At 52.6% G+C, this 21,973-nt stretch overlaps 1 protein-coding gene across 4 annotated transcripts in view; it reads right to left on the minus strand.

The window, feature by feature from the left end:
• Crhr2 (corticotropin releasing hormone receptor 2) overlaps positions 1 to 21,973 on the minus strand; it is a 46,577-nt gene that overhangs the window by 20,021 nt on the left and 4,583 nt on the right. For 2 of the 4 annotated variants that reach the window (XM_077796771.1, XM_026401533.2), the window contains exons 2-3: positions 14,716 to 14,809; positions 9,051 to 9,176 (exon numbers count right to left, since the gene is read on the minus strand). In XM_077796771.1, the coding sequence (XP_077652897.1) occupies positions 9,051 to 9,176; positions 14,716 to 14,809 (220 nt within the window). Of the gene's footprint in view, positions 1 to 9,050; positions 9,177 to 9,335; positions 9,454 to 14,715; positions 14,810 to 21,973 lie in introns of those variants that run through there. The other 2 variants (XM_077796772.1, XM_026401534.2) reach the window with 1 other exon arrangement.

Here is a 21,973-nt window from a genome sequence, read left to right on the forward strand (position 1 = left end):
CTGTGCTGGCCCAGCCTTAAACACCCTCCTGAGTCCCACTCACTGCTCACAGCGAACTCCTCTCTCTTGATCCCCAGCTCAAGTGCCACCTCCCCAACACCCCAGGTCTCAAGCAATCTTTTCTGTTTTCCTCTAAGTACCTTCTATATATTCCTACCTCTTGGAACATAGGCCTTCACACTTCATTGTTCTTGAGCCACAATAACACATTTTTGTATCATGATCCAACATACACACACACAGACACCCACACTTGCCTGAAATCCAGTTTCACAGAGTGAAATGTATCTTGAAAACCGCTACAACGTTTTTCTTTCTATTCTGTTCTAATGTATTCTGTTCATTTCATATACAAATGCTGGTCATGACCCACTAAATTGATTTCACAGTCCACTATTGTCCCACAATCCATAGTATGAAAAGCAAAAATCTATTTCAGATAGATTGTCGTAATTCTATGGACTGTGTCTCTTTGGACCTGATCCTTTTCTTTGCTCCCAGACTTGAGATCCCTAGGGACAGACAAATAGGCAGAGACCATACTGGAGTCATTGGATCCCTCATATTGGAGTCATTGGGTCCCCCCTTCCTCAGCAACAAGCCATTGAGTCCCTGTGGGTGGAATTGAACTGGTTTGGATTGGCTGAATCTTGAAAAGCAGGGTCTGAGATGTGGCATGTGGGTGGGAGGGACTTCCCTCTGGGGACCCAGCCCTGTCTGGGGCTGAGATTCTGGCTACAGACACTGGGATCCAGAGGACCGGAAGATAGACGTGTCTGCTGCAGCTAATGAGGGCACCGAGCCCTTAGGCACAGCTTTGGATAAAAGAGAGGAAGAGCCCCTCCCCTCAGGAACCACAGGAGGATGGCCATGGAGGGCAGGTGGCAATGCCAGAACCACGGGGCTGGAGACGAGGTGGGTACTCGTTACCATAACAACACAGGTGCCCCTGCTGAGGATCAATGCTGATGGTGTGCTATGTGGCCTGCCAGGGGCATTAGGTTCTGAATGGTGCAGGTGGGGTCTTCCACAGCAGGGCTCTGTGGTTCAAGGCTCTGTAGTCTAGGTAGCCTGTCCCTATCCCCAGAGTGGCCCTGACCTGTTAAAAGTCCCTGAAGCAACTGGTTCTCCCCCGTGTCAGTTGTTAACACTTTGATAGTAGTTCTTGGTTCAGCGATTCATCAAGGATAGTCCAAAGGCCTGGCTAGGAGATGGGGGTTATAATCTAGACACAGTGTTAACCCTGGCTGGCTAGATGACCATGGCTAAGTCATATCTCTCTTGGCCTCTGTTTCCCGTCTCAGGAAAAGTAAGTAAATTGGTTCCCAATGATGCTATTAGCATCTCAGGTGAGTCAAGTTTTTGGTTGTGTGAGGCTTCCCAATTTACTGAATGCCAGTAAACCACCAAGCCATGGCAACTCCAAACATGCCTACATTACTTTCAAGTACTCCCTAGATTGGCGCCTCTAGCTCTGGGACAGGGACCATGGAAGACAAGGGACTGGGATGAAACAGTTTTGGTGGTAGTTACAGTGGAAACAGTGCAAAGACTGCTGAGGTAGGGAGGAAAGAACAAAGGAAACTGTGGGGAAAGCAGTATGGTCCTTGGCTAATGGAAAGAAAATGGCAAGAAGGGAGATAGAGAGAGAAGGTGATGACAGAGAGGTGGGGAGGGCCCGAAGCAATATTTACTGAAAGAACAGCACAGAGGCCCAGAACTTTCAGCACCACGGACAGCAAAACTCTACTGCACTCTGCCCAGAGCAGCCCCAGTTCCTCTAGCCCTCCTGAGGGTCCAGCTGCTCACTTCTGCCTGGCTCACACTGAGCTGCAGCTGTTCTCTTGATGGTCCCTGTAAAGAAGTCATGTTTCCCCATCTATCCCAGAGTCTCCCTGGAGCAAGACTTTACCTTTTTCTGCACAAGGTCAAGATCCCCTAAGAGGAAGGCTTGGGTGGCCTCTTTCTTTCTTTCTTTCTTTCTTTCTTTCTTTCTTTCTTTCTTTCTTTCTTTCTTTCTTCTTTCATATTCTCTTTCTCCCCCTCCCTCCTTCCTTCCCTCCCTCCCTCCCTCCCTCCCTCCCTCCTTCCTTCCTTCCTTCCTTCCTTCCTTTTTTCTTGGGGATGGAACTCAAGGCCTCATGCATGCTAGGCAAGTGCTCTACCACTGAACTACCTCTCCAGCCTATCTGGTCCTTAAGTACTAACCAGCTGATCATGCAGGGTCCTCAGGATGGATCATAGCTGATACTGCTGCCAAGTTTACTAGGGAATTCAATGAGGGCGAGAGGATCAAGGAAGGCCAAGAGGATAATCTGCCATCTTGGGTGTCCAGGCTCCACCAAATTGCATGGTGATGACAAAGCCATCACACATATCTCAGGAGGCATCTAGGTCTCCCACATGCCCCTAGAAGATAGGCCAGCCTCACTGCCAGAACTCCAGTCACTGAGATATAAATCCATGTTGGGGAGGGAGTGTTAGTCTTAAATACAAAACTTATGGGCAGCATCTTCCAGATTTTGGGCATGGATACCTTGCCTGTTCCAAGGAAAGCACACTGGAAACTAAGTCAGTGGGTATCTCCTTGGGAATTTAAGAGGGGGAAAGCAACTTCTCCCTCATTTGGTCTGATGGGGCCCAAAGAGGGAAAGAAAGTGACATATGGGAACACCTAACAATGAAGAGACAGAACAAGAGCTCTCTCCCCTGGGACACACTTCCTCCTGTATCATCTTGGAGTCAGTATCTCTGGAGGGAGGAAACTCTTCCTGCTACACTCAGCACGTGCAGCTACTGTGCTGCCTCCGCAGGGTCTTGGCCACACAGTATCCATATCATCAGAAGAAAATGCTTTAGGATCCAGATAGCCCACGCTCAGTCCCACTACTGTCTGGAGTTGGAAGGTTCCAGATCCCACCATCTCCTTGTCTGGCTTGATCTTGACTTTGAGTCACTTTTCTTACCTTCGGTGGGAAAGATTCCCCTGCTAATATCTGCTCCCAGCCTGGCTACCACTGCCTCGACTGGGCAATGATGCTCTGGGGCATGACGAATTGCTTTTTGCCTCAACTTAAGAGACCACTGAGGAAGTGTGGCCAGAGTTTGATGGGGTGGGGGGTCAGGGGCAATGTCATGGTGCCAATATCACATTCCCCTGAGCTTCACAAACAAGGTGTATCTCCCTGAGTTGACATTCCTGCACAGCCCTCACACTACCACAGGCTGACTACAATTGGCTGGCTCAGGGGCCCACCTGGCACAGCTCTGTCTTGATCCAATCCTAGCACATTGGAACAGGCAGCTAGTGACGCTCATCCAATCTCAGACTCAGTCTGACCTAGGAGGGGTGCTATGTTGAGAGAGAGACTGAGCATCTACCATTGCCAAGCCCAGACACTAAGTGGGAAAGGCCTCTCATCTGCCTAGGACACCTACAGTTAGGACATTTTTATGACATTTCTTCCATATTATTTGGACACTCTTCTCTGAGCTTTGATGGCCCACTTGGGGCTTCTAGAATGCCCAAATCTCTGTTTTCGCTGGACTTGTCATTCATGATGCCATCCTTGGGTGGGTACAGTGGGGACTGCAATCCATACTTACAGGGGACAGTGGGGAAGCTGAGTCACAAAGGCACTGAGCAATTTAATAAAGACCAAGTTGGGTCCATGAAAGAGGCCAGCGGGTGGGTGGAGCCCAGCTCACTGCTAGCGATGGCTGGAAGGAAGGAGCACAGCACAGCAGAGGCTAGAGCATGGGGTAGCTCCTTCCATGAGCTCCTCTCCTGGGAAGGGAAGTGAACAGAGGATCCCTAAGACAGAGGTTTCTCTAAACCAAGAAATGTCATCAAGCCCCACCTCTGCCTCACCTCAGACAGAGAAACCAAGGCCCACAGAAGGTGAAAATATTTCCTATGGGTGACAAGCAGGCAGCAGCATGACCAGAATTAGAATCTTCTCCCAGCCCACAGCTCCTGTGAGATACTGTAGAAGACTCTGGCTGGCAATAGCCCATGCTCTTCCCTCAACACTGGAAGCAGCCCCTAGAAGAGCTGAGAGGCTGTCTCAAGAGCCCTTTGGGGATGAGATCCTTTCAGTCCAGACAGAGAGATGGCCACCTCCCAAGACAAAACCCAGAGGCCACAGAGTTGTAGGGGCTCTCAGAGGTGACAGAAGGCCACACCACCCCTCCTTTCCTTGTCTGCACTGTTGCAGCCATTCTTGATGTAGCAGGACACACCAGTGCTTTGGCATGTCTCTAGAATGGGGTTCTGCAAAGCACTCCCCAGAGGTTAGGTTAGGTGGAGTGTGCTCTCCTTCCCTGTCCAGTAGATGCCTCATTACAGATGGGACCAGGGGTTCCCAGGAGGGAATGGTAGGAGCCTTAGGTCAAGGAGGCCAAGCCTGCACCTGGAAATTCTGCCAAGGAAAGTGGGCTTTGTCCCGGAAGGAGGCAGCAAGACCCTTATTTGCAGTCACAAAGACCATAAGCACAGGCAAAAGAAGGTTCCAGGGCAGAGCAGATAGAATGAGGGATAGAGCAGAGAGGGAGATGGAGGTGCAGTGGGAAGAGAGAAGGAATAGGGAGGGATAGAGGGAAGGAGAGATCTGGAAAGGGACGATCAGGTGGGAAAGAACATAAGAGAGAAACCAAGAATAGATAGATACTCAGACACAGAGACGGGAAGAAAGACAGAATGGCATACAGAAACAGAGGGAGACACGAGAGAGACACACACAGAGATGGGCTCAGAGGCATCTCTGTGGAATGGGGGAGGTCAGAGGAGAACAGAGCACCACTGCTGAGCTAATCCACTTCCCTGCTCCCTACAGACAAGGAGACAGAGGCCCAGTTAGGACATTTTTATGACATTTCTTCCATATTAATGGATTAATTTAATTAATTAATTTCTTCCATATTAACCTGGGGATGGGCTTGCCCCAGGTTATACCATGGTTGGACCTTCAGGATTGCTTTGGTGACCAGACATTAAAGGTGGGTTCATGGAACCCTGGGTGAAGGCAGAGGCCACTGCCTGCCCCTGAACTGAAGTGCTAAGTCCTCACCTTCCCAGGCTCCCTTGCAGCTAGGGCTTAGGCATGTGACCCAGAGCCCCCTTTTCCTCTACCCAAAACATGCACCTGCTAGAGGGAGTTGGTGAACTGGCGTCTATAAGAGAGACAGAGAAAGTATCTCCAGGAAGGGCTGCAGGCACTTAAGACCCCAGAGCAGTTATCCAGCAGGACTATGACCCAGATGGTAGGATGGGAGGTCAGGGGCAATGTCATGATGCTAATATTACATTCCCCTGATCTTTACAAACAAGGTGTATCTCCCTGAGTTGACAGTGGCATGGGGGCACTGGCATGGCCACCTGGGGAGAACAGGGATTCCCTCACTGGCTCTGCTCCATCCCATGTTCTTGGATGAGGGCCTCCAATCTGGTTCTCAACCCACTCTGTGATTCCATAAGCTCTTGAACAAATTCTTCTCTCTGCTTAACCCAGCAGACCTTCTGAGCCAGGGAAGCAGCAGAACCTTGGTTAAATCCTTGTTCTGTTCTGAGTTAGGTCACTTAACTTCCCCAAGTGTACTATGAGGATAAGACTATGTTCCCATCACTGGAGGGGCATAAGGATTAATGAGCTTGACAACAGTGCAGACACGGAAGCTAATGGTAGTGTGAGCACACTGCAGGGGCACACAGCTACTAACGTGGACTAGCATGAGTGACCTTGCAAGAGTCCCTTCCCTTTCCCTGGGCCATTGCTGCACCCAGAAATGGTCTCTGGGTGAGACCAGTCAAGGCTCTGACCCAGCCTCCCAGACTCGCTCATGCACATCCTGAGAACCACCAGATGGCTTCCCTCTACCCGTGGTGCCCTCTGGGGCTGTTCTCCACCCAGCCAGCTGCTTCCTTGGCATCTCTGCTAAGGTGTCCCTTCAGCTTCTCAATGTCAGCACATCTCCCACTGTGCTCAGCACATCTCCTGTGTGCCTGGGTCATCCGTGCCCCTCCACCTTTCCTTCTCCCACCTTGTCAATTCCAGTGCCTTCTGCTCGACCCCAGGGTCCAGCACCCCTGTCACTCCTTTCCTTCTTGAGGAATGGGTGTCCCCTCTGCTCCTGAGCTTGTCCAGGCTCCCTCCTGTACTGACAGTGATGCTGTGCATCATCAGCTCTCCATTCCCCTCTCTGGTCTGTTTCTTTCTCCACACGATGCTCACTAGTTCCCAGCCACAAAGCACAGTTCCATATCTGGGTCTTTAGTCACTTTCCCTGAACTAGATTGACTCTCCTACGCCTATTTGCATTGGCCCGATAAATCCAACCTGACCCTAGAGTTGCAGGTCAGAGGGCTGAGTTCCCCCACTTCTCCAGGCCTAGAGGCTTCCTTTGTTCCCTAAGCTTGCCTTCCAAATTCAACATGTCACTCTTGGAAGCAGACTTTCCCCCATGGTTAAAAGTGAGGGCTGTGGGTTCCCTGCTTGCACTGGTGCATAGGATTGGTTAGAAGCTTGAACAAGTGACTTCATGTCTCCAGCCTCAGTGTTCTTGTCTGCCATGTGGACATACAAGCAGCGTGTGTCTCACGGGGAGTGGGATCACGGGTGCAAAACTCTGTTGGTGGAATCTGGCCCCTGGACAAGGAGCAGCCCTTCATAGTTTTGTGGCAGTTTCTCTGCACTCTGCTGAGTTGAAAGATTTCAGAGACCACCGCCTAAGCTACTCCCCCATCTGGGCGATTCCTGCCCTCCAAGCAATGAGGCTTCGGAGGGGTTTGGTATATGAAGACTGGGGAAGGAAGAGGAGCCCAGACTGCCCTGCAGGCTTCTGACAGGGCTGTTTTGTCTGCATCCTTCTTTCTAAAGGAAGACAATGAAGGCAAATGGAGAAGGAGGAGGCAGCAGCTGGCTGGCCAGGGCAGGCAGGAAATCAATCAATCACGCACTCTGCATTGCCATTAGCTGCCTTGGCTCTTCCCACCTGGGCTGACTGTCTGCTGCCCTCCAGCCCCAGGTACCTGTTAATGGCAATGCCCCCCACCCCAACCCCATGCTCCTCTCATTCCCTGGGAGTTACAGTGCAGAAAGCTCTTTGGTCCAAGTGGAGAAAATTGTTCATTAGACACTAGGGGATAATTGCTACCACATTTATCAACCCCAGTGCCCCAGCCTTTTTTCAGCTTCAAGTTTGACTTGATGTGAATGATCTGGTATGTGCTGTCCCTATCCTCCTCCCCCTTCCCTCCCCCATCAGGGCTTGTCACTCTCTATATTAGTTTTGTCTGCTGCAATTATGAATGAGGCCCTCAATACAGTGCCAATGCCTTGTGTCACATAGTAGGTGTTCAATAAATTGGTTGAATCCTATTGTGCTTATTTCTGCTCTGAAGAGACCAGACTCTGCCCTTGATACAGGGGATGGGGTTTCCAGGCTAACTGGGGAGAACAGGAAATAGGCCAGGCTAGGTGAAGAGCAGAGAGGTAGGGTTCCCTCAGGCTCACAGGCTGTGGGTTGAGAAGTTTCATTTCCCTATTTGGCCCTGGATGACCCTTAGTTGCTGAGCACAGACTGAATCAGGCACAATGATCTCCATTGCCTCACTCCACAAAGCTCACAGAACACACACAAAAAACACAGTCTTGTAACATGAGAACTGGGAGGTCATTTCTCCAGCTTGCATACCTCCTGGGTTGGGGACCTCACTTCCTCCTAAAGAGTTCTGTTTTTAATGGATAGAAAGCAAGATCTCAGGTGATGCAGAAGCCTTCTTCAGAGGTCCCACTACTTCTACCAGTCCCTTCCATTAGGAGCATCTTGCCCTAGATTCCTCAGAGTAGGGCTGCTCCCTGGGTCCACCAGAGCCCTCAGCTGGTGCAGCTAGGGGAGTACAGCTTGGCACCAAAAGCAAGTCTGCTATCTTGCCTTCTAACCATCACTCACCATGAAGGACTTGGAATGCGTGGACAAGCATGTACGCATGCATGCACGCGTGCATATGTATATGTGTGGCAACAGAGGAGCTGGGCTACCTTTCAGATGTGGACACTCAGGAGCTGGGCCACCATTCAGATGTGGACACTTGAGGAAGGGGCTTTAGACAAACAACCCCCACATCAAGTTGGCGGCGGCGGTGGGGGGGCTCTATTGTTGGGGTAAGGATGGAGATGTGAAGGGTGTTCATTGTGGGCCAGTGATCGCTGCATCTACAGCCGAACAGAGACCTCACATCTGGCTCCCGTTAGACCTTCCACAGGGCATAGACATAAGGCATTCATAGGCACTGATGCGAGTGCACCACACACACCCTTTGCCACAACCAGAACCCTCACTGAACACCTCATCTAGAGGTGTTCTTCTTCTGCCACCCTCTTCCTCAGTGTCCAGCCAGCAGTGATTTGCCAGGAGGAAGGAGGGGCAGGCTGTTCTCTCTGGAAGGAGGGGGTGGACCTGATTCAGACCCCACACATTACCTGGAGCTGCCACACAGGAGTAGTGCTGCCTACCATGCCTGACTCACAGACTTGTGGGCCAGCCTGGGGACATCTGGTTAGGAAAGAGGTGACACTTCGTACCTCTAGCTCCCCTGTCTATGCTCTGTATATGATCTCCCCAACATATATGCTCACCCCATCTTTCTTGCCTCCTAACCTCCCCCTCTCTTCTCCAGTAGTGAAGAATCTAATCACCATGGGGGATGGGGGACACGGTAGGAGAGCAAGCATATATACCCCCACCGCACCGGCTCCAGGGTCAAGGGAGCATCCTAAAGGAAGAGATGAAGCCTTAATGGGGAAACTTCAGGTAGCAGTGCAGGAGAGACTTGACCTTAAAAAGGAGGAAATATTCCCTTCTCCCTTTCTTGACTTTTTCCACCCAAAGTCCAGGAATGGTTACTGCCCACAGTTACTGAGGTTGGAAGCTGTGCGATACTGCGCCTTCTGCAGGTTTCCGACACAGGGTCCAGAACCCTCCCCTCTCCCTGAACTGCACTAAAGGGAGGCCGGCGCAGAGCCCGCAGCCAAGGGCCGATGGACACTCACGGGTCGTGTTGTACTTGATACCGTTGAAGTACTCAGGGCACGGCCTCTCCACGAGGGCTCCGGCCGCGCTCCGGGGCCAGCATGTACCGATCTGGTCCAAGGTCGTGTTGCAGTAGGAGTAGGGACCTGGCGACGGGAGAGAGCAGAGCGGTCACAGAGGGGTCGCTGGGGCGCAGGGTGCTATGAGACTCAGGGCGCCGGGCGCTGAGAGCGCGTGGCCCTGGAGGCACCGAGGGCGCCGGGGAAGGAGCCCGAGCCGCCTTGGTCCTCTCGCCTCCCGCCTACCCTCGGGGTCCAGGGACGGTCCCCAGCCGTCCAAGAGCAGCTCTTCAGCCAGCGCCAGACTGCAGTTGGCCTCCAGCAGGCTGTGGAGCAGTGCCGCGTCCATTGCGTCCCGGAGCAGCGTGTGGAGAGGGAGTGGGAGTGCGCGCCCGGTGTGGCAGCCAAGAGTGGGTGTGAGGGCGAGCGGCCGAGAGAGCGCAGGGTCCAGGTCCCTGCCTGTCCAGCCCTGACTTGTCGGGCAGCCTCCTGCCGCCACGCCAGATTTCCCGGAGCTGCCAAGCCAGGACCTAACCAAAGAGGAGCCGCGGAGCGCGGAGCGGTGGGTCCACCCGCGGCTCGGCCGCGGCCAATGACGGCGCCGGGGGGCGGGGCCGGGGCCGGGACCGGGGCTAGGGCCGGGCGGTTCCTCTGGTCGGACTCAGTCTGCAGCCCACTCCCCCGAGTTCGATTTCTCAGGTCTCGGCTCTCTTCCACCAGCAAAGTTCGGAGGAAGCCGGCGGGGCTGGCGAGCTTAGGCCTGGGGTGTGGAATGCCCCATCCGAGGAGAATCCCAGGTCCCAGTGCTGCAGGGACAGCAAAAGACACCCGCCTGTCCAAGGAACCCACTGCAGCCTCCCTTACGGTGGGATAGCTGCCAGCCAAAGTCGGGCGACGCTTTGCCCGAGTTTCTTCTCCATGAGCAAGTACACTAGAACAGGGCGTGGTGTGCACCATCCACCGGCAGATTTTCATCCTTTCTAAGCCACCATAGCCTCTGAGAAGGAAATGGACTGGAGGAACCTGAGGGAAATCGGGAGGCCACTAAAGAGAGTCTAATGAGATGGAGTGTCCTGAATGAATGAAGACCTGCACCAGTCCACGTGAGCTAGAGCTCAACCTGGGAAGGGGGCACTGGAGAGGGAAGGAGGCAGGTGACATTCAGCAGAAGTTGGAAGTCAGGGATAACACTAGGTCTCCCATTTGGCTGACTGAGGGAACACTCTTGCCATTTAATGAAAAGGGAAATTCTAGAGGAGAAATTGATTGACATTAAATGGAAGATTTCAAACACCAGGATATGAGTGGCCCTGGCACCAAAGAATGAAGTGAGAAATGAGAATATGTCTCTCTTCCTCCTGAATTGGACAGAACCACCTGACTGGTGTCTGTACTAGTAGAGGGGGTGGAAATCAGGTCCCACAGCAGATGTGGAGGAGCTAAAATCCTTCATGGGGAATTTGCCCAGGTTTCCTCAGGAGTTGCCTGCTCCTTTGTTGCATCTGCACCCCTGGAGTGCTCAAGATGGGCCTGTGGCTCATGCCTGCTCAGTGAACTCCGGCTTGGGAAACAGGGATGTGGGTGTGGCAAGCTCCAACTTAGCCTGGGCTCTGTGCCTCCTCTCACTGCCATGTTACCCCAGGTGGGAGTCTAGCCTGTTTTGGGGTTTTGTCCATCAGTAAAATCTTCTGAAGGATTTCTCTTAAGAATCTCTGGTTCTGAGTTATGAGAGGAAAAGCCTGGGGAAAGTGTGTGTGTGTGTGTGTGTGTGTGTGTGTGTGTGTGTGTGCATTCAAAATATGTACCCATGCATGTGTGCATGTGTGCTCTGTATTTCTATTTTTAGAAGGCAGGATAAACTAGGACCTAGTCCCAGCTGAGCTAGAGGTCCCAGGAACTGTCCTATCTCCCTATCTCCATCCTTGACTGGGAACCAAAGGTGCCAGAGAAGCCTGAAACCACCCTGAACCAGTGCCACACCCTGAGCAGGGGAAGTGGAGGGCAGGATAGGCTGCCTCCGTGTATCCACTCTCACCAGCCTCCTTACTAATGCCACTGTCACTCCCAGGCAGAAGGAGAGAGGGAGAGGGCAAGTGAGCAGTGAGGTCAGGGCTGAGCCCTAGAATCTCTCCAGGGCCTGCCAACTGGCAGGGACAAGGTGCAGAGTATCCAGCCAGGTCTGTTCTCTCCTTAATGGACAGTTAGAGCCTTTGGCTCAGCTAGGAGCAGCTGCAGGGACAAAGGCCCTTGGTCTCCATAATAAGCAATGCCAGCAACAGGGGAGGATGGGTTATGTCCTAACTCTAACCTAAAACCTGATCCTAACCCTAGTGCTAGGCAGAGTCCTGTCCCCAGTTCCTGAACTGAGCCTTGCCTCCTGGGGTCCTGCAGAGGCCAGAGTGTGACTGGCTGGGTCAGCCTGTCTTATAGGTAAAGCCTCCTTCATGCACAAAGGAGGGCCACATCACAGCTTGGAGCAGGGACAAAATCAACCATGTTTAAGCAGTGAACTTTGATTTTCATCAGAATCCCTGCCCAGGGGACACATGTCACAGAAAGTGTTCTGCAGAATAGAGGGTTGGCCTGGGTGACTTGGATTATTCCAAACGGAAGGACTCAGGCAGCAAGTTTCCTCTGGGAAGTGACCATTTCACTGGATGGGCAGTCAGGGTCTGAGTACACCTCACAGTATCAAGCTCCTTGGGCTTCCAGGATATGGGGCCATTTCTTTATGGGTCTTATTATTAGAGGCACAATTGACTGTGATTCTAGATGAGATAAAGGGAAAACTGGTAGCAGTTTTTGGAATAAATCGAATTTACAGCTCACTTTAGCATCTGCAAATAGGCAGATGGAAGAAACTGGAAAAAGTCAAAGCTTTTCTCAATTGGGTTAAATCCAACTACACATAAACAAAAACTGGGGACTTTTGACTTGCTAAGGAAGCAGAGGTAGATTGGAAGCCCCTGGGATGGAGGGGTGGATTCTTGGGGCTGTGGGCTGACCCGGTTGCAGACCCTGGCCAGGCATGCAGGGAGAGTATTTGGGAAGTCTGTGTGTCCCTAGGATGGTGGGGACAGGGAAAAGTGGCAAATAAACTCAAGGTGCTGCAGAAGTGCCCTGTGTGTCATGAACAGCTTGGGTGAAGCAGGTGCCTCTGGTGCCTGCAGCCCATGTCTTGGCCCACCTCTGATGTTATCTACTATGGTGATGGATGGATGGATGGTTCCAGGCCAACTTATACACATCTACGACACAGTCCAATACATGGCATCAAATAAGCATGCAGAGCACAACAGAATCCCACGTGACATCACTGTCCCCCATCTTGACCATATCACACCCATTCTCCTGTCCATCAAAAACAGGATTTAAGGGGATAGCATATACCCTTGCCTCTCTAGGGGGGCTGTTCTCAGTTAGACCACACAGACAGGAGTCTTTTCAGACAGAACTGGACAAAGTTGTGGGTTTTCCTGGGAGTGACAACTGGGTGTGGAAACTCAGAAGGAGCCTGAAAGTGATCTGCGCTTGTCCTGTGGCACCAAGGACTGTGCTCCCAGGTCAGACACCCCCTCCCCATTCCACCTCACTCCACCCTGGGACACGAGATGGTGGACATGACATGGTGCCTTCATGCCCAACAAGAAGACCAGGATGTGGGACTGGGAAACCCCCTCAGGGACCACCCAACCCCACATTTTCATTTTAAGGTGAGAAGCAGGCTCCCCAGAGAGGGAAAAGGAGTTCCCTGTCCCCTCTCACTAGGTCATCCTCACCTCTGAGCAACTCAACCGGGGTCCCTGTCTCCTCCATGTGGAAGTCGAGGAGACTTTTTAAAAATTACGATCAGGTCACTCTTTCTCAGGCCTGGCTCCCCAAGGATGACGAGTTCAATGCCAATAAAAACAAACAGACAAAAACCCAACATGAGGCTCTGCAGTTCTAGAATATTCTATAAAAATTCCTGGGTCGTGGGATCATGAGCACTTATCATCATCTTTGATCCCCTCCTCCAATTTTATGTTACAGATGTCTTTTGTAAGATGAATGGTATTAGAAGGTGAGCAGGAGGGCCTTGTTTTGGGGAGAGGTCAGAACCCTCCTCACTTAACTCAAAGACAAGGAGGACTCGGTACCATCATCCAGGGCAACAGCAAAGGGTCTGTGCCACCTGCCCAAGGGAAGGAGAGGGACAAGCAGAGTGGAGGGGAGAAGGCGGTGTGCCTGCAGATATCGAGCACTGCTTGAGGGCAGAAGGTCTGGTGAGAGAGGTTGGGGCCATCCTGCAATGGGGGGCCTCCATTTCCTCTCTAGTGGCTCCTGGATTTGACCCTGACTGGGTATGCCCATGGTCTTTCATTTAACCTTCATGGTCAACGTCTGAGGCAGACTTGGAACCTATTCTAACAGATGAGGAAACCGAGGTTCAGATAAGCTGAATTGTATCCCTCCTAAATTCATTTGTCAGAGTCTTAAGTCCCCATACCTCAGAATGTGGCCTCTCTGGATATAGGACCTTTAAAGAGATAAAGTAAAATCAACACAATTTGCTTAGTGCGTCCTAATCTAGTAGGATCGGGGTCCATATAGGAAGAGGACATTGGGAACAGACATACACAAAGGGAGGTCTTATAAGGACACACAGAGAAGACAGTCATCTACAAGCCAAGGAGAGGGCTTCACAAAGAACCAACAGAGGCCAACACCTTAGACGGAGAGGTCCAGCTTCCAGAATTGTAAGAGAATGATTTTCTGTTAGTCAAGCTGGGCAGTCCGGGATTCTTTGTTACATTAGCCCTAGGAAACTAATGCCAACGGGTGAGATGATATGTCAAGGGTCACATCTCTGCTAGGTGGAGGAGCAAGGATCCAGCTGGGTCTGCCTGAGCTCAAAATTACCCCACCTCGAGGAAGCAGAAAGCCAGACTTTCTTCTTGGATGCCAGAGTCAGGCTGCATTTGGATGCGGGAACCCAGTGTTGGCCAGAACTTTTGATCTCGTGTTCTGGCAGCAGCTCCAAGCCAGAGGGGCACCTCCCCCTCCCCCCAGCCCTCCTCCTTCCCTGCTGCTCCTTGGGTACAGCCCTGGGAAGGCCAGGACACTGGGTGGGGCCCTAGAGAGATCTCTCCAGAGCCTTGAGAGTCTAGCACACTTCTGAGCTCTGCAGCATCTGTCCCTGACTCTGTGAATTAGCAGCTGTAAAACTCAGAGGTTAGAACTCAAGGCCCAGCGGCTATTTTCACAGGTCCTGTTGGGGTGACACCTGTAGCCACGGCAACAGGAGATAGTTTTACACCTTCTGCCAGCCTCGCCTCTCGCCTGAGTTTGAAAGTGAAGGGGTCATTTCCTCCCTGGGCTTCTGAAACCAGCCCAGCTTCCTTCCTTCGGGTGCCCAAGGGGGAGCTGGAAGTGAGTCAGGGATGCTCAGCCCAGCCTTTGTCAGCAGCAAGAGGCCTGAGGCTCACATGGGGAAGGGGGCCTCCTGAGAGACCCCCAGCAAGACAGAGAGCAGCCCAGGATTGGAAGCTGGGGCTCCATCCACCCCAGAGAACTTGCCTTCCTTAGGCCTGGGGGCCCACCCTCACCTGTGGGTCCACTACCAGGCAGTGGGGGGCACACATACCTGAGAGATCAGTGAGGGTCTGGACCGCAAGGCAGTACCGCTCCAGCAGTGCCCACTGGGGTTGTTCTCTGGGCACCTGGCTTGGCCTGGCTGCCTGTTGGGGGGAAAAGGGATGAGGTCAGAGGCCAGGCACTGGCAGCCATTGATGGTTCTTGTCTGTCACTTGCCCTGATCAGCCACACATTCCTCATTCCTTTTATCTCTGTTGTGCAGAGGGGGGAGCTGAGGAGGGGGACATTGAAGACCCCAGAGCACAGTGGTTTCCTGGAAAGGCCTTAGAAGTGGTCTGGTGCAGGGTCACCTCTGAAGCAGAAGTCTGCTCTGTTCATCCCTCAGCCCTTGAGCCATCCTCCCCTCCATTGGAAGGGATGTGCCCCTGGGAGAGAAGAAAGGCCTTTTTGTCACAAAGCCAGGTGGGGGATGTCCCCTAGTTGTTTATTCCCCAACATTTGCAGACACCTACTATGTGTCAGGCCCTGGCTGAGGGACCTCAGGATGTCCCAGGCCCTGTAGGAATCCCAGACTTAGAACTTGCAGAAAGGAAGTGCATAACTACTTTATTTTCCTGTCACACAGAAAAGCAGACAGTTACAAGGTCATTAGGTTAATATGTGGGAAAGAGAAAGACATCTAACCTGGACTTGGGAAGGTTGCCTGCCTGGAAGAGGTGGCACTTCGAGGCTAGGTGCCACAATGTCAGTTCCTCTACTCACCAGGGAACAGACTTGATGGTGGCAACAATGGCAATCCTACCCCAGAGACCCAAACCACCCAGTGTCCCATCAGAGTGGGTGCTGAACATGGAGGGATGATGCAGATGTGGTCCTGACTGCCCTCGAGGGACCATCTGCTGGTGGGAAAGATGGATTGGTGACCAGCTTCACTGCATTTGAATTCATTGAGGATGGCTAGGGTGGCCTATGGAACAGGTCATGCTGAGGTGGACTTTGAAGTGTGCGTAGGAGTTCGCCCACCTGATAAGGGAGGTGCGAGGAGAGAGCACAGAATAGCAAAGGCAGAGAGGCTGGAGGATAGGTGGCGAAGGACTGAACGAGAGTGAAATTCTAACCCCGCTCCCCACCCTCCCAAGATCAGGCGTCTACCCTGTGGCTGATGTGCTTGTGAGTCTGTGCACTTGGCCGTGTGACTTTCATGGCTTCTCCACCCGATATTTCTGCCTCTGGGATTCCAGAAGGCACTGCTCCGCCAGAAGGAGGCCCCTCCTCTTTCTCTTGCTGCTCAGATGTTCCCTCCCTGGCAGCTGGGCCGATGTTTGCCCCAGAATGTCCCCATGAGCCAGAGCCCTCAAACATCACGTTCCCCACATCAATCTCAGTCCATTTCCTGTGCTGGGGCTGGAGGCCACATGCTCAGCCTCACCCTGCTGGCCTAGAGCTTCTAATTAATGATCCCACCTGATCAGATGGGCGAGCGCTGTCCACCCCCTCCTGGAGCCCAGGGCGGGGGCACAGACTGCACCTGTGCTCTGTGGAGCACTGGGCCACAATGCTGGGTGCAAAGGGAGGTGAAGGGAACTGGGGTGCGTGATGCTGTGTGTGCTTAGAAAGTGTGTGTGTGTGTGTGTGTGTGTGTGTGTGTGTGTGTGTGTTGGTGCTGTGAAGGGCTGCCTGAGCTATCATCTGGGAGCTCTGACCTCTTGGCTCTCAGAACAAACCCTGAGGGGCTGTGGTCTTGCTGTTCTCAGGTTGCAGGGGCTGCTGGGAGCTCCTCAGCATCAGCTTCTGGGCATCAGAGAGGCCTGACTGGTCCAGGGGGCCACCTTCCTGGAGCTCAGCAGGCTAGGGAGTGGAGGGGAAGCTCTGAGCCTTGGGACCTTCCAAGAAGACTTCTCAGGCCCTACTCAGCTGGGTCTGGGGTGAGTGAGGGCCTCAGGGTTGACCCATCACCCGCTTCACAGCCCCATTGGAGAAGCTGCGGGTAATGCCTCTTTGGGTGGCACAGGTCCCCAGGGACTCCCAGCCTCTCAGGCAATGCTCAACTCAGAAGTGGAGTGTCTGCTGTGGATGCTGGCCCCCAAGGCAGGCCCAGTCTCTGCCTCTCGGGGGATAGCTCTCAAAGCCAGCTGCAGCATTCCTGGCCCCACCACACAGGTGCTCTCCTGCTTGACCTCTGTGGGTGGCCTGGCACCTTTTCTGAGCTCACAGGAACGGGGTCATGTTGAGACAGGGGTTTAGGATAAAAAGAGAGATCTACCGAACCTTAAAGGAAATGCCCGTGAGCCATTGAGATGCCAAAGACACAGCTATAAATCTTCAGCAACATGCCTTTGGCCTGTGTCTTTGTGATATGAAAGAGGGCCAGGAAAACAGGCGAAAATTTGTATGGCTCCATCTCCAGACTGGGCCTAATTACCGGGCCCTTCTATAAATACTGAACCCCAGTCCACAGAGGGGCTTCTCACTCTCGAGATGGCCCGCATTCTCCCTTGAATGTGTATCTACTTCCTAAATAAACCTCTGTCCAGGCCTCTGTCTGGCTCCTGCTGACATTCTGCCATGTATGCCAAGAACCACCACAGGTCCTGAGTCGAGTCCCCCTCCCCTCCGGCAACTCCTCTGACCCTTCTTCTGTGATCATGGCCCCCTCCCCAGGACCTGGACGGTTTGGGATTATCTTGCCTCTGATGCTGCGTCTCAAGTTGTGGCCGAGTCTCTTTGCTGACCAAAGCCCTTTGTGGGGGTCATGTGCTTGGCGTCTGATGCCTGCAGTTCCAGCTCAGGCAAATGGATGAGCATATCAGAAAAGGATTCTGGAATGACTCCCGGATCTTGCCTCTGTCTCCTAGAACTTCTCCACTGGTCCAAAAAGTTGGCACAGTCACAGATTTGTGTTCTCTTTCAGGGGATGGTTGGGTGGATTTGACTCAGTTCAAACCTACAGCATAACCTTCAGGTGACTATTTTGAGCAGAGTCCCTGGTGGTGGTGGAGATGGGTGGGCAGGGAGGAGAAGAGGCCCATTGGATCGTGTCCCCACAGAAAGCACATGATCTGGAGGATCAGGGAAGGCAGAGACATGTGGTGAATAGTTCTACTCCATGTCCTGTGAGTTAAGCTCTCAGAGGGTATGGAGTGCAGAGACCCCTGTGTTCAGGGTTCTGGGGATTCTGCTTCTTAGCTGGGTGGCCCTGGCAAATCTACTTAACTTCTCTGGGCCTCAGTCACCTCATCTTTAACACGGGGATAATACAAACACTGTGTGCATCACATTACTGTATGTCAAGAAAGTGGCCCACAGATGGCCTGAGCTGAACAGTGGCTCTCATCAAGGTCTCGTTGGAGAGCTCGGAGATGGGGGACACATGCCCCACAGTGGGGCACACCATGGCCTAGTTCAAGTCCTTCTCCACTGGAAAGGCTTCCTAGAGACTCCATGCTCCTCCTTCCCAGTGCTCAGGCCAGTGTGGACCTACAGAGGTCCTCGGCACCCCTCTGTCCAGCAGGCCCCTGAAGACCCAGCTTCCACCCACTTACGAGCTCAGTCCTCAGCCCTGTGTGGTGGATGTGTGAGGAGGACCAGGAAGGCTCCCTGGACTGGGCATTGGAGCCAAGTCCAAAAGGAGGGAAAGACGCTGGGTGCAGGCAGGACGGAGGGTGGAGAGGAGAGAGTGACTTCAGGGGCAGGAGCTGAGTGGGCACAGGAGGTGCCACAGGGGGAGGAGCGAGTGCGGAGGGAAGCCCTTCCCTTGCCCCTTTATGTAGAGTCGGTGCTGACGGCATGCTGGACACAACTCTAAATGCTTTAGAGAAGACAGCTCCTTTTTCATTGGCACAGCCTCTGGGGTAGCTGGAAATAACTCCATTTTGACGAGGAGGCAATGGAGGCCCAGAGAGGTGAAGCCATCTCCCAAGGCCACACAGCAGGTAAGGGGCAGAGGCAGGCTTTGAGCCCAGACAAAGCAGGGGATGGGCTGGTCTGATATAGATAGGAATTGATAGTCTTGGGGGAGAAAGTGAAGGGTGAAGCCTGAGAAGCTCTGCTGTTTTGGACAAGTGTCCCCCAAAGGCTCACATGTTGAAGGCTTGTTCCTCAGCCAGTGGCATGACTAGGAGGTGGTGAGACCTTTAAGAGGTGGAGCCTAGTGGAAGGAAGTTAGGTCATTGGGGCATGCCTTGAACGAGGAAGTGGATCCCAGTCCCTGATTACCTGGCATCCTGATCACCTCAGGTGAATAGTCCTCCTCTCTTATAAGATCCCACCATGATGTTCTCCCTCAATGCAGGCCCAAAGGCAATGGAACCAGTTAACCATGGACTGAAACCTCCAAAACCTTGAACCAAAAGAAACCTTTCTTCCTTATAAGTTGTTTATCTCAGGTAGTTTATCATAGTGAGGGAACACGAACACAGGACTCAGCCCCCAATGGGGTGGCAGTGGTACTCAGGAGGTCACAGTAATAAAAAGCCCCTCTCTTCCCAGGGAGGAGGGTGGGGTTGAGGGTGGGGAGCTTATAGGCAGATCTTTGGGACACAGGATGCAGACCTAGCAAGCTAGGCAGGATCATGCACAGGGGAGATGAGAACTTTGGATTCTGTAACCTCTGTAACTTTCTGTAACCTCTCAGGTCCCAGTAAGTCCCATTATGATATTGGGATATAAGAAGAAATTCTACTTCTTAGTCGCCAGTTCCTGACACAGGGGTCCTGAAACCCTTGTCATTTCTTGAGTGACAGGTGCATCTTTCCTTCTAACGAGACAGCTCTTGCTGAGCTCCTGGATGGAGCTGTCACCAAGAAACCAAGCGGTAATTAGAAGCCTGGAACTTTCAGGCTTTGCCTCTGAGGGAGCGGGAGGGGCCGGAGACTGAGTTAGGAATCCATCATGCCTGTGTAATAAAGCCTCCCTAGAAGATGACATTCCTTCTGGATTGGTGAGCACACGGAGATGGCATTCCCAGAAGAGGCAGTGCATCTCTTCATCTATATCCTTTGTCATGTCCTGTATAATAACCTGGGAAATGTAAGTAAACATTCTCCTCAGTTCTGTGAGCTGTTCTTCCCATTCCTGGACCTGAAGACGGTGGTGGGAGCCTCTAATCTGCAGCCCAAAGGACTTGCAATGGGAGCCTGGGGAGGGAGCAGCCGTGGTGGACTGAGCCCTTGGCTGTGGGTCTGCGCTGGATAGTGTGAGGTCCAAGCCCCAGGGAACTGGAGAACCGCGTGGTGTCAGAGTGTGAGAGTGCAGAGACGCCTCACAGGGCTTTCCTTTTGCCAATATCCTCTATTCTGATGGGAACATCTTGGACTTTGATACTGAGTGGCTCTTCGCTGTCCTGGGGTCAGAGCCCAGCCTCCACCCCAGTATCTGCCCCATGAAATCTATAGCCCAGGGTCCATGTCTGTGTCCATTCCCAGCCTGGAGCCTGGCACATATCAAGTGTTCAGCAAATGTTTGTTGACTGACTTGACTTGATGGATGAATGAGACCACGGTCCCCTCAGCCAGATAGAGATACCCTACACCCCCAATAAGGGATGTTCTGGTTTAGATATGAGGTGTCCCCCAAAGTTCATGTGCAGAAGGTTTAGAGGCAAACTAATTGGGTTGTGAGAGCCTTAACCTAATCAGCAGATTAATCTACTGGTGAGGATTAAATGGGTGGCACCTGTAGGCAGGGTGTGGCTGGAGGAGATGGGTCACTGGGACATGCCTTTGGGGTTTATATTTTGTTGTGGTGAGGAGAGCGCTCTCTCTCTCTCTCTCTCTCTCTCTCTCTCTCTCTCTCTCTCTCTCTCTGTCTCTCTCTCTCTCTCTCTCTCTCCTTCTCTGCTTCCTGGTTCTGGCCCCTGTGTACCCGCCATGGGAATCCCTGGCCTTACAAGAGGATAGAGGAGCCCCTGGAGAGAGCAAGGAAAAGGCCTGATTCTGGTAGCTCTTCCTCCACGTTGCGCCCTGTTCAGGCAGAACCTGTGCCCCAGGGGCCAGACAGGAGGCCCCCAAGGTGCCACCTCACAGGAGCCAGTGGGTCTGGCCCAGCCTAGTGTTCCCTCCTGGCAACAAACCTCTGTCTAAATATAGCAGTTGGTCTAAGCTAGGGAGATTTACGGGACCACAGTCCTTGGACCAGGCTGCCCCTGACAGGGGGGAATGGGGATGAGCCCGCCCTACTCCTCCCTCTGTCCCCCAAGGTCAGGGAAGGACTCGTTGGAGGGAGAAGCTTCCTCATTCAGAGGTTTTTCATTGAGCCCAGGCTCAGTGAGGGCTCAGTCAGGGGAAGGAGGAGCAGGTAGCAGGGGGGAGAGAGCGAGGAGAGGAGAAGAGAAGGAAGGAGGAGGAAAAGAGAGGGCAGGGAGGAGGGGGAGGAGAGGGGAGGAGAGAGGGGGGGAGAGAGGGCTGAGGAGAGGGTGGGCCCCGGAAGTCGTCTGAAGGGAAGAATTCATTTTCTAAAGCATCTGGGCTGGCTTCCAGGAAGGGGAGAATTTACATGTTCCATCTAACTTATAGGATGTGGAACCTGGAGTAAGGACCCCAAGACCCCAGGAGCTTCCCCACCCCTGTGTCACTGCTTGGGCAGGTCCCTGTTCCCAGGATGGCCCCCCCTCCTTCCAATCCCCTCAGCCTCCAAGGCTCCTGGGGCAGCTTGCAGCAGGTTCTCCTCATTCTGCTCTTCTCTTTCCCTCTGAAAGCCCAGAACTCTTCCTCTCCTCTCTGCCCCTTTCCCATACCTGGGCCCAGGAGGGGAAGAAGGGTGGCACTGGCCATCGGGAGGTCCTCAACAAGTCACTTAGGCTAAAACCATCTCCTTTATGATCCACTCATCTTTGCCTAATAGTTACTCTTTGGTTTGTTTTGGCTTCTGAATATTCTAAAAATAGCCTAATATTAAAATTAAATTTTGGTTTTAAGGGAAGAGAATCCGGAGTGGGGCTGTCTGATTGGAGTCCTGGCCTTGCCCTTTACCAGCCCAGTGACATTGGGACCTCACCTCAGCTTCTTCTGAAAAATGGGGATAAGGATGGTCTTATCTCCTTGGTTGCTGTGAAGCTGTAGATAGGTGACCCATGTCAGTGACCTGCCGTGCCAGCCATTCAGTAAAATAGACAAAATAAGCTGATTCAAGCGAGCCAGCCTTCCCCCACCCTGCACGTTGGAAATGACATCTTAAAAAAATTAGAATTTCTGAATAAAGTGACTTTAGACAATCCGGCTGAGGAGGCCTTAAAATGATTGCAATTAGATAAAGTACAAAATGTCAGTGAAGAGGATGCAGAATAGTCCCATTATTTGTAAACCTCTGCA

The sequence above is a fragment of the Urocitellus parryii genome, chromosome 3, assembly GCF_045843805.1.
Source record: "Urocitellus parryii isolate mUroPar1 chromosome 3, mUroPar1.hap1, whole genome shotgun sequence".
NCBI classification, from domain to species: domain Eukaryota; kingdom Metazoa; phylum Chordata; class Mammalia; order Rodentia; family Sciuridae; genus Urocitellus; species Urocitellus parryii.